At 33.1% G+C, this 12,526-nt stretch overlaps 1 protein-coding gene across 1 annotated transcript in view; it reads left to right on the forward strand.

The window, feature by feature from the left end:
- Positions 1-12,526, forward strand: part of LOC115887460 (dynein heavy chain 5, axonemal) — a 109,100-nt gene that overhangs the window by 36,190 nt on the left and 60,384 nt on the right. Inside the window, exons 19-24 of the mRNA XM_030906895.1 lie at positions 1,851-2,092; positions 4,420-4,606; positions 6,438-6,719; positions 11,203-11,460; positions 11,518-11,939; positions 11,998-12,242. Coding sequence (XP_030762755.1) covers positions 1,851-2,092; positions 4,420-4,606; positions 6,438-6,719; positions 11,203-11,460; positions 11,518-11,939; positions 11,998-12,242 — 1,636 coding nt within the window. The remainder of the gene's footprint in view (positions 1-1,850; positions 2,093-4,419; positions 4,607-6,437; positions 6,720-11,202; positions 11,461-11,517; positions 11,940-11,997; positions 12,243-12,526) is intronic.

Here is a 12,526-nt window from a genome sequence, read left to right on the forward strand (position 1 = left end):
TGTATATTAGTATAGATTATTATTATTGTTGTAGTTGTATTTAGATATTTTAAATAGTGTTTTCCTTTGTTCTTTGTGCTTTTTTGCTTCCGACGATGGAAAGAGACATACTTTCTGAAACGTTAAGCATTTTTTTGTCCGTTAGGCAATTTTTTTTATTAGTAAACCATTGCTGACAATTATTCTCCGTTGTTAACGCAGCAGTGTTTACAAAAAAATTGGTCAAGTGCGAGTCAGACTCATGCACGAAGGGTTCCGTACCATTCATTATCTATACAACATTAGACACTATATTATTATAAACTTTTTTTCCGATTTAGCTGAAATTTTCAATGCGCGTATAGGTAATTTCAAAAAAATGAAGAAACACATTACTAAAAATTGTATTAATCAATAATAAATATGTAAAAAGTAAAAATAAATATGTAAAAATATGTAAAAATTAAAAAAAAAACGATTAAAAAAGTCGCCTTGACTGGGATTCGAACCTGCCTTACTACGGCTCCAACGTCATAGCAGCGTAAAGTCCTAACGCCTCAACCACGCGGACACCGAGGACTTGAAAGATTCTATGTAAAATTCTTACTTCAAAGATAATGTTTAGTGAAAGTACTTTTTTATTTATAAACATTTATTTAATTCTGTTTTTAGTATTTGATTTTATAGCGGCAACATAGATACATTGTCTGTAAAAATTTCAACTGTCTAGCTATAACGGTTCATAACATAGACCTTGGTGACAGACGGACGGACAGCGAAGTCTTAGTAATAGGGTTCCCGTGTTTACCCTTTGGGTACAGAACCCTAAAAATAACTTTTATTTTGTAGATTTTTTTACATTGGCGAAATACCCATAGGACTTTTTTGGAGGAATAACATACATTTGAAATTAGTAGCAAGAATTTCTGCATAGTTTTACAAATTCAAAAGATAAAATGTATCTGCGGGGCTCAGTAATGTAATGGCTTATTATATTGTTTCATCTTCATTTTAAATCCCCAGTCTTTCGAATAGGAGCTTCTTTAGTGTTCACCTCACTAACTGAACTAGGTTCCGCTTTCCAAGTGAAAACCAACTGAAAGCAGAGCTCAAGAACCTGGAACACTCCACCCGAAACGTATCTCTCAAAATACCAAGATACTCGGAGAAATTTCTCAGAACTTATGACTTAGAAAAATCAAAGATTTTCCTTAATTTAAGTAAGACTCAAACTGAAGACACTCGCAGTGTCACGGGATTTTTAACAGAATACTGTCTCCTCAACAAACATCTCAGTAGATTGAAACTAAGAAACAACGGCGAATGCAGATTCTGTGGGGAAATGGGAAAACAACTGCAACCTCATTTGTGCCATAAACTTTGGTACGACTGATATCGGAGATAGAGAACTGGCCTCTGTGAATCCGTCTGAGATACCGATTTTTGTCAAAGCCCTGAGATTATGATGAGTCAGGAGAGAGGAACATACAATCGATCTACAAGGTCGCGGTGATTAACCCCCTTCCTAAACATTCTATATTCTACATCAGTACTAATCCTAAAATTCTCTACCACAGTATCGCCACAAATCATTTCAACCATTGTCGATCGCTTCCTTTGTCTACTATATTACCATTTTTATTCCAAAATACACTACTTAATTTAAGAATCTAGAATAAGGCTATATAAATTGAATTCCTGACTGTGTCGGTTTGAAGTGAGACTTTTAAGTCTTCTTTACACTATTATTTTGTACACAAGCCTTACATTAGCAGTAGGAATACGCTTAAAGGATCCAAACTTTCCGTTTCTTCATAACACGCCTCTTTATAAAAATTGTGACATCTCCTGGCGTTTTTTTTTGTCCTCAGGAGATGTCACAGTTTCTTTCAAGATGGCGACTGTACAGCATCTTGTGGAGAAACGAGAAATCTCAGCGCGAACTGCTCAACTGCCAACTGTCAGAGTTCGAGACCACATTGAGGAAGCACGAAGAGCTCAACGAGCGATTGACCACCGAGCCCGACGTGTGTACCATAGCCAATTGTTTGGCTATATCCACGGAGAAGTTGAAGTATGGAATAATGACTGAAATTAAGTCTTGCACTCACAGGTAAGAAGTTTTGAAATTAATTTATAGTCGATAATAATAAAAATTATCTAGTTTTTAAAAAATGTTGATGACATGATACAAATATGAATTAAGACACTGTCATGTAGTGTGTCATCAGTAGCCTAATGTCTGTCTACAAAATTGCTAAACTTTCTATAAAACTTTCATTAAAATATTAATATCTTAAAAGCAAGCCATTTTGAATTATCCACTTCATCTAAACCAGTACCTGATTTGCATTTCTTTTGTTCCCTCTGGAACTGGCCTATTAGATAACGCATTTTTTTCTCAACTTTTTCTCTTTCCAAATACATACTTTTTGCAATTTTTAACTATCATGCTTTTTTTATTTCACTTTAAATGAGGGACTAGGGATGTCCCATAACACTGTATGATCTCTATATACAGACCGGGCTACCGTAGTAGTAACATAGGCAGAACCGGACGAATTAGCGTATACCCGTCCGCCGGATAAAAAGCAGGTGAAAAAATGCGATCAAATAAAAATAGGTAGATATGTGATAAGAATGTTTCAGAATTTGTATTTATTCGTGTTTTAATAGCCAAAATGAATACATAGATTCTCGCGACAGTTCTCGTGTAAAATTTATTTTTTAAGTAAAATAATGGATGTTTACGAAGTTCATGAGAAAATTCAAATTGTAAAATGGTATTTCCAAAATAGGTCTTATCGGGATATACAAACAATTTTTCCACAAACTTTTGTAAACAGGCCAATTCCATCTTTACCTACTATATAATTAATAATTTTGAAACACATGGGTGCGTGTCCCCACAAAAGCACAAAAAGCCTGATGTGGTGATTAATGAAGAACAGGAGTTAAAGCAAGTGTTCCTTTGTGCTATCGCGGATCAAAATCCCACGTGTTCAAGTAATCAAATTGCTGAGGTAACAGATTCTTCACCTAGCACTGTTAAAAGAGTCCTTAATAAGAATGGATACCGATGGTATAAAGCGCTCAAAACTCAAGAAATTTTCCATGAAGACCAATTTCGGCGTATGGCGTTTTGTGAATCTATAATGGAAAAGGTCAATTTAGATTTATTTGTTATTCGGCGTATAGTTTTCACCGACGAATCAAGTTTTCCTTTATTGAGTCGTCATTACACAAGTACGATATTGGTCTTGGGAAAATTTGCACAGATATTTTGAGGTACGCACGCAATATCCTCAAAAGCTAAGTGTTTGGGGTGGTTTTGTATGGGAGCATATGATTGGTCCTAATATGTTAGCCAATGTCAGACGGGGATTTTACGACCGCCTAGGCTTCTGTCTAGCACAAGAAGGTGGTCTTTTTGAACACTTGTTATAACTTTTTTTATTTAGAGTAATATTTTAGTTTTTTGGGGTTTAGAGAATTTATTTATTTTTAGTTTTGGCTTGTAAACACACTCAAATAATAAATATTTAAGTATTTTTATTTTAAATGTTACCTTAAGTGAAGGTAAACACTTAAAATGAAAATAATAAATACTCGGCACTCCTCGCGTCGTATTCCTAGTGTCACGACAGACCCGTTCAAGCACAACTGCAACTGCGACTGTCTTACCAGCCTAATAGGCGGCAGTGACTCTCGAGTACGAAGTTCGTACTACGAACGCAAATCGGGTAAACGTAAATTCGTCCGGCAACTTGCTATGTTACTAGTAGCCTGGTCTTCTCTGTATACAGTTTAATTAGTTGACAAGTCTGCTCTTGGTTCTACTCCATTAATAATATAAGAACCATACACGATCGAAAAAAAAATGGCGTCAGCGATGGCTATGAAATGAAGATCAATGTCATTCTATATGAAAAATTATATGGGAATGTCATCGATCGTCATATCCAAGCCAACTGGACGGGAGGCCGACTGGACGTAGTTTTTTTTGATCATACGGTATTATTGACCAGTAAATAAACGAACCAATATCAGCTCAACACACTAAGATTCTGTCGCGTACGTCCCTGAAAATATGAGCGGCTAAACTAGAAATTTAGCAAGTCTGGACGCGTTGTTTCATGTTAGAATAGCAGTGTTGCGCAACATCTTTTGATCTTTACCGACTACAAATGGATAACATCTAGCAAGTTATATAGCAGGGAAATTTGCTAAATATGACTAAAAAATATGTAACATGTTATATAACTTTGCTATATAACAGTGTTATATAGCAAGTGTGGACCGTCCTTTACAAATATAACATATAGTAACTTAATAGTTCTAAATATATTTAGTTATAAAACTTTTAAAGAAATGCGTCTCATGGTATGTAGGATTATGACTTGCCAAAACAAAATGGCACCGCAACATTATTAATTTCAGAGTTGGCCAGGCTATGAAAAAGAAATACAAAAGAGAAATGGATTACGTTTATGCTGTTATAAGCGAGATGGAACGCAAACTAGACAGAACCATTCGCGATTTAGACGATGTCAGAATGATTATGGACACATTGAAGAAAATACGAGAACAGGAAGTTGATATGGAATTAAAGATCGATCCTATAGAGGTACTATTTTTAATTTTAATTTTAAATAAAGAATTAGTACTTAAGACAATATCAATTTAAAGGAAATTGGAAAAAAATTATGAACGTCTTCTTGGGAGAAACTGTGACATCTCCTAGTTTATTTGAATGTTGGGAGGTGTCACAGTTTTTCAATAGGTGGCGTTTTTGTCGACAAGTTTGAACAAAGATCAGTAACTATATTTGAGCATAAGACTTCATTATTCACAAATATCTTCTATTAATATTATAAATCTAGCTATTTTGTTTATAGTATATATCTACAGGGTCCGGCAATAGTCGAGCATCTATAGCTCCTAGAATAAAAAAATTGTAAATTTTGTTTAAGTGCAAACCTAAAATATGTACTGTGATGTATTTTTTTGCAAAATTAAAAATTACGCATTTAAAAAAAAAAGATTTTTTTAGTTTATATTTAAAACACATAATTATTTGATAATATGACAGCATAGATTGTAGATTAAATTTACAAGAAAGAAAACCCACAAAAGATTCAGTGATTCTAAAAATTTAAGAAAAAAAGTATTTTTTCAAATTTTCAAAGTAAAATAACGCGGTTATTTTAAACTGATTTGAAAAACGGCAAACAGAAAATATGTTTCTTTCTTCGGGATCTACCAGCCCTGAAAATATTTGCACTTATTTAAGATTCGCCCTGTGTAACATATACAAGGTGTTTCAAAAAACATGTGCCATCTCTCGTGGGGAGATTTATTATAATTTTCTTCGAAGTACTTTTAGCGTTTCGAATAAAAGTTTGAGGGTAAAAGTAACTATAAATGCCACATATTTTAAAGCTAAAAGGTGTCGACATATTCACCAGAGACGTGCATATTGGTTATTAATTAAATATTTTTCTAAAAAAGCATGTACGCCACTGACTTTTTTCTCTTGTTAGCGAAATAGTGTAAGCAGTTTAATGCCAATTAAAAGTTGTCTCTTGATATTTTGTCGATTTCGGCCTCCTTGATGAGATAAACGCAATTTTATTAATTTGCCTTGATCCAAGTCTAATAAAAACCTTTAAAAAAATTTAATGTCATTAACTTGCGAAAGTTTTAAATAAGTATTCATTGATTCCTCATCAAAAAATATGAAAGAAAGTTCCTATAAACATGGATATGGAAATGCATAGTTTTAGAGTTACAGGATGTTAAAACTTTTTAAAATTAGGTTTTTTGTAATTATTTTAAATACTATTATTTTTTTATTTGGAATTGCTGTATGTTGGACTAATAGTAATAATAACTAATAGTAATAATATTTAATAATAAATTAGGTAAAATATATAATTTATTAATTTTATTTTTATTTCAATTTTATTAATTGAGATTAATAAAATTGCGTTTATCTCATCAAGGAGGCCGAATTCGAATATCAAAGAGATACCTTCAAAATATCAAGAGATACCTTTTAAATGGCATTAAATGGCCTACACAATTGTTATATCAAAAGAAAAAAGTCAATAGCGCACATGTTTTTTTTGAAAAATAATCCAGAGGTAACCCATATGCACGTCCCTGATGTCGACATTTCTTTAGCATTAAAATATGTAGCACATGAAGTAACTTTTACCCTCTACCTTATCACTAAAAGTACTTGGAAGAGAATTATAATAAATCGAAAGATTATTAAGACTTTAACACCCTGTAGCTACGAAACAAAGCAGAATCGGACCTATGTTGATATGATACGAAAATAAATCTTATTTTTACGTGACGAATATCCCCACGAGAGATGGCACATGTTTTTTGAAACAGCCTGTATACAAACTAATTTGAGCGTATTAATTTAATATTCCAAAACTTTTTAGGACGCATTCAATGTTCTTGGTAGATTCGACGTAACCATTGAACATGAAATAATCGAACAGGTGGACAGTCTCAGGTACACCTGGAAAAGACTCCTGGATAACGCACTAAAAGTTCAAGTAAATCTTCTGGACATGCAACCACAATTCCAAAGCGACCTCAAAAACAACCTGGACAAGTTCAAGCAAGACAAAATTGATTATTGTAACGAATATCGAACAGCTGGACCTATGCAACCTGGACTCTCACCAAGAGAAGCTTCTGATAGACTAATTTTATTCCAGGTACAATAAATACAGGGTGGTCCAAACTGTATTCCGGAAACTTCCGCAACATATTATGCACATTAAAATAAGTAAAAAAGTTCGTATAAATGTATGTCCTAAAATGCTTAGTTCCGGAGATACAGGGTGTAGAAGTTTCATTTTTATTACGTTTTTTGCCAAATAATTTCTGACATAACGTCAATATTTGGACGAAAATTAGTGTCTGAGAGTTTTTTGACATGAGAAATTTGAGTTTGGTGTCAATATGACTCCTACTTGTAGAGAGAGCCACCTACATATTTTTATTTTTTAACTGGTTTAAAGAGTAATAACTACTGCGTAAAAGAATATACATTAACGATGTTTTTGACGTAGAAGAGGTTTCTTGGTAAAGAGTAACGAGTAATGGTTCTCGAGATATTTGGAATCGAAATTATCAATACCTGTCATCATTGACATAAATTAAACATGGGTGCCGTACCGCCGACACATGAACGCATTAAACAAGTTGCAGCAGAGACACCTTAGACAACTCTTAAGAATCCGGTGGCTCCATCATGTCTCAAACGTATCGGTTCTTGAAGAAGCTAATTGCGAGAGTATTGAAGTCATGGTTACAAAATCCCGCTTAAGATGGGTTGCTCACGTATGCAGAATGCAAGAAAACTGCATACCAAAATCTCTGCTTTACGGTGAGCTTGTAGACGGTAAGAGGAGACAGGGTGGACAACTAAAAAGGTACAAGGACATTTTCCACGCAAACTTAAAGGGGATTAACATGCAGAATCATTAGGATGAAGTAGTTCACAATAGAACTCAATGGAGAAGAATTGTAAACTCAGTTAACAGCGACAATCAAAAAGTAAAGACGCAACAAACCAATGAGATTTTTGAATGTCCGGAGTGCGGTAGGCAAATAACATCACGTATCGGGCTTTTCATTCATAGAAAAGCTCATGAAAGAAGACGCCTTGGGTGACCATCGTTTGATGCGTGTCGAATACTCGTCAGCGAGTAATGGCAGTATATATGTATGTATGTAAATTAAACATGTTGGCTAAATAGTTATAGTCTATAAAATGAATAACTTTGAATTTTGACCGTTATTTTTTACCAACATGGCAAATATAAAATCCCTCTATCCAAAAAGTTACTGATATTATTTAAAATGAGTGCCTGAACGAATCAGATAGGTAACTCTTTTTACTTTCGTGAAATAGAAAAGGAAAATAATAAAACAAGTGACAGTTCTTCCTCTTCTTGCAAAAATCAACGCGAAATGTAATAATTGACAAAAGTAAAATGTCATCAGCTATTGACATTTCTAAATATCAAACCAATGTCGTCTCTAATAGAACAGCCTCGGGGCGAGATTTATGACGTCACGCTAGTTAGATATATGTTGTAGACATGGAAAACATAATTATTCCTCGTATTTTTGGTTTGTATTTTAAAAATGATATAGTTTACATGAAATATACATAATATACAGTTAATAAATACAATATATATATATATATATATATATATATATATATATATATATATATATATATATATATATACCTATTTATAGTAATAAATACTTTGGCAAATAAACTAAGAACCATACAAATGCAGCAAATGTTTTACAATATACAATGGGGTTTGAAAATCGATCTAATTTAACAAAAAACATTCAATATCTACTAATAGTGATGTATTATTATTTGCATTCACAAAATTTATATGTATATTTGGCAAGCATCAATGTTCGAAAAATTATATTTGCAAATAATACAATATCATAGAATAAAAGGCGTCAGCGATGGCTATGAAATAAAGATCGCTGTCATTTTATATGTAAAATTATTCTAAATTTTTTTTTATTTATTTAGGTTCGAGAAAAACGCTGATTAAGTTTTCATTTGGTTTTTCATTATTTTTTTGGTTTAAAAAAAACGTTATAGCTAACGTTTATAGCCTTCATTAGTGTTGTGTCATATGAAAAAAATAGTGAATATAATCCAAAAAATTACATATACGGGGAATAATTATGTTTTCCATGTATTTTACAACATATGTATTAATCCGTATTATCTAACTAGCGTGACGTCATAAATCTCGCTCCGTAGCTGTTCTATTAGAGACGGCATTGCATCAGCATGGCCGCAAGTTGCTAACCTTGCTAACCTAACCAAAACACTAGAAGAGCCCGCGGGAACTGTCAAATTCAAAGTTATTCGTTTCACAGACTATATTAGACTGAAATATTAAATTTGAAATATTTTTGTGTCAGAAGTTCAACAGAAACTGTTTTATCATAATTTTTTCGTAGAAAAATTTATGATTAATTTAAAAAAATAAAAATTTCTCAAATTTATTTTTTCAGTAAAATAACTATATTTTTCTACGACTAGTCTAGAAAATACAGTTTGACACGCGGAAAACTCGATCTGAAATTCGCGTTTTGCAAACTGTTGTGTGCTAATATAGATAAATGAAACAAGTTTAGATTGGAAAGTGCCCATAAGGACAATGTAAACACTATTTGGCGCTATTCTTGCAACGGTCGCGACCCAAAACTTTTGAAAATTTCGGAGCGGTTCGGCTTTTTCCGGAATTATATCGCCAAATATTGTTTATTCAAATTTATTATTATTTTCGTTTAATTTTATAAATAAAATACAGTGTGTTGCATACAAGAAACTTTATTTTATATAAGGACGCATGTACGAATACCTATGAAACATTGGAAACCGACGTTATGCCACAATCCACGATGGTTTTTGCAGTTCAAAGTTCACAGCACAGCTTATTAAGTTTTTAATGCCACTTTTTCACAATTATCACCGGTTGGAGTAAATAAAACTTGAATTAAACTCACAAGATAGCAATAATTACTTTGAAAATGGACGCTATAAACACTTTTCAGGATTTATTTAATGAGAGCGGTTTAGATTTTGAAAGAATATTATGATTTTTGAAGATTCTGACTTTGACAAGAGAAAATTATTTCTGTTTTTGTTTGCCGTTGTTCTTAGCGACCGCTATAGCAGCGCCAGATCGCGTATAACGGTCGCGACCCAAAATAATTTCGCGACCTAAAATTTTTACGGGCTTTCCAATCTAAACTTGTTGCATTTATCTATGTGTACTATGTGTGTCATTTTGCACAAGACATGTGCCAATTTTAACATTTTTAACCTCCAATGTTTAGCTGAAACGCCAAACGCAACGCAGCCGCCAGAAAAGTGTCATCATTACATCGCAAATTTTTTCACAAAACTGGCAAAAACTGAGTGAGTCTGCTGCTAATTTGGAGTCGTAGAAAAAATAGCGTAAAAAACTCGTTCGAAAACTTCTTTGTACACTCGTTCGACTTGTGGCTCTTGCCTGCGGCTCGAGCCAACAAACTGAGCAAATCGTGCGCAAAAAGTCGCCGTCGTTTTCGAAACTCGTTGTTTAATATACTATTGTCAATAATGACATGTATTGACTATTTCCATTCTAAATATCCTGAGAACGGTTGCTCCTTGGTTGCTCGTAGCGATTTTTACCAAAAGACATTTTTTACGTAAAAAGTCACGAAGATGTATATTTTATCTCTAAGTAGTTTTATACAGGTACGGACGAAAAGTTATTACTCTTCATTCAAAACAGTTAAAATACATGTATGTGGCGCCTCCAGCAAATACGAGTCATATTGACATCAAAATCAAATTTTTCATGTCAGAAAACTTCCAGACACCAATTTTCATCCAAATATTGACGTTACTTCAGAAATTATTTGGAAAAAATCGAAATGAAAATGCAACTTCTACATTCTGTATCTCCGAAACTAAGCATTTTAAGACATACATTTATACATACATACAATACAGTTCGAACCACCTTGTATATAAGTTCATATCAAATAAACTTTTAGTCACGTGATTAAGCTTGACCAGCACAGCGTTGCCCACTTTTATATATTTTCTTTTAATCAAAATATTTTAGAAAAGAAAAATAAATTAATTATAAATATATACACAGTTATTATTTACATCAACAAAACTCACTTTCTTAAAAGCACTTAAGGGACATAAAGGGCCATTACTACCGCTTTCCCGTTCAAGATATTCTAATAAAGTTGCGACGAGTATTTTACGGCTATTAAGCTATCTTGTACACTTCACAGTAAAAAAGGTTCTAAAAAGAACAATGTTCGCCTGCAAGGTGCGCTAGTAAAATTTTGTAAATTTAAAATATTACAACACTTTATTTTTTCATTTAAACCAAAAACTCGTAATACAAAACTAATGCCAAAACGTCAAGAAATAAATAAATAAAAGTGGCAACTGGACATTTTTTACAGCAGAGCTACCATTTGAATTCTCAGCGGGAAATTTAAATTTCAGTTAGTCAGCCCGGTGACGAATATGTCCATGGTTGGCTTATTACGTAACTAAAAGTTTAATTGGTATCGAATATATTTGATTTAATTAAGTAATGCATATTAAACATATATTTTGAAATATAGAATCGTTTTGATGGAATGTGGAGGAAACTTCAAACATACCAAAGCGGTGAAGATTTGTTTGGGCTACCTACAACTGATTATCCAGATTTAGCACAAATACGTAAAGAACTAAATCTGCTTCAAAAGCTCTATAAATTATATAATGATGTCATCGACAGAGTAAACAGTTACTATGACATCCCTTGGGGTGATGTCAATATAGAAGAAATTAACAACGAACTTATGGAGTTTCAAAACAGATGCAGAAAATTACCAAAAGTAAAAAATACATTATTATCTAATCAAATTAATTAAATTAATCCAATGATTAATTAGGGTTTGAAAGAATGGCCGGCTTTCTTTGCCCTGAAAAAAACCATCGACGATTTCAACGACATGTGTCCCTTGTTGGAACTCATGGCCAACAAGGCTATGAAGCCTCGCCATTGGCAACGCATCATGGATTCTTTACAGCACATTTTCGAACTAGAAAGTGATGGGTTCTGTTTGAAAAATATTCTAGAAGCTCCTCTGCTCCAGCACAAGGAAGATATAGAAGATATCTGTATATCTGCTATGAAGGAGAAAGATATCGAAGCGAAATTAAGACAGGTTACCAACGAGTGGTCCGTGCATGAGCTGACGTTTATGACATTTAATAATAGAGGGGAGTTGTTATTGAGAGGTGACACTACAGCTGAAACCATTGGACAATTGGAGGATAGTTTGATGGTATTGGGATCTTTGTTATCCAACAGGTAACGTATTATTTATTCGAATTGAGTTTTTTGTGGTTATAGTTTAAATATTCTCTAGATACAATGCACCATTTAAGAAACAAATTCAGCAATGGGTACATGACTTGTCCAATACAAATGAAATACTAGAGAGATGGCTTTTAGTTCAGAATATGTGGGTATATCTGGAAGCTGTGTTTGTTGGAGGTGACATAGCTAAACAACTCCCTAAAGAAGCAAAAAGGTTTTCGAAAATTGACAAGTCCTGGCAAAAGATCATGCAGAGAGCTCATGAAACACCAGGAGTTGTAGCTTGCTGCGTTGGTTAGAATTTATTTATGTGGTTTTCAATATTATTAATTTTATAATTTAGCTAATCATTTATAATAATGTTTTGTTTATTCAACTGAAACTAAACTATCTTAGATTTATCCTAACCCTCTTAGTTACTGAAATACAGGGCGAATTTGAAATTGTTGCATTTTTCGACTTTCCTCTCGTAGGTTTTACGTATCTCGGTTATCTTATAACTTATCGAAAAGGTGAAAACTGAGTTCCGTAGATATTTTGACGTAGAATAACTAGTTTTTCGTTGGGAGCTGTCATTT

Source organism: Sitophilus oryzae, unplaced genomic scaffold (genome assembly GCF_002938485.1).
Source record: "Sitophilus oryzae breed Bouriz unplaced genomic scaffold, Soryzae_2.0 scaffold_576_pilon_pilon, whole genome shotgun sequence".
Taxonomy (NCBI): Eukaryota; Metazoa; Arthropoda; class Insecta; order Coleoptera; family Curculionidae; genus Sitophilus; species Sitophilus oryzae.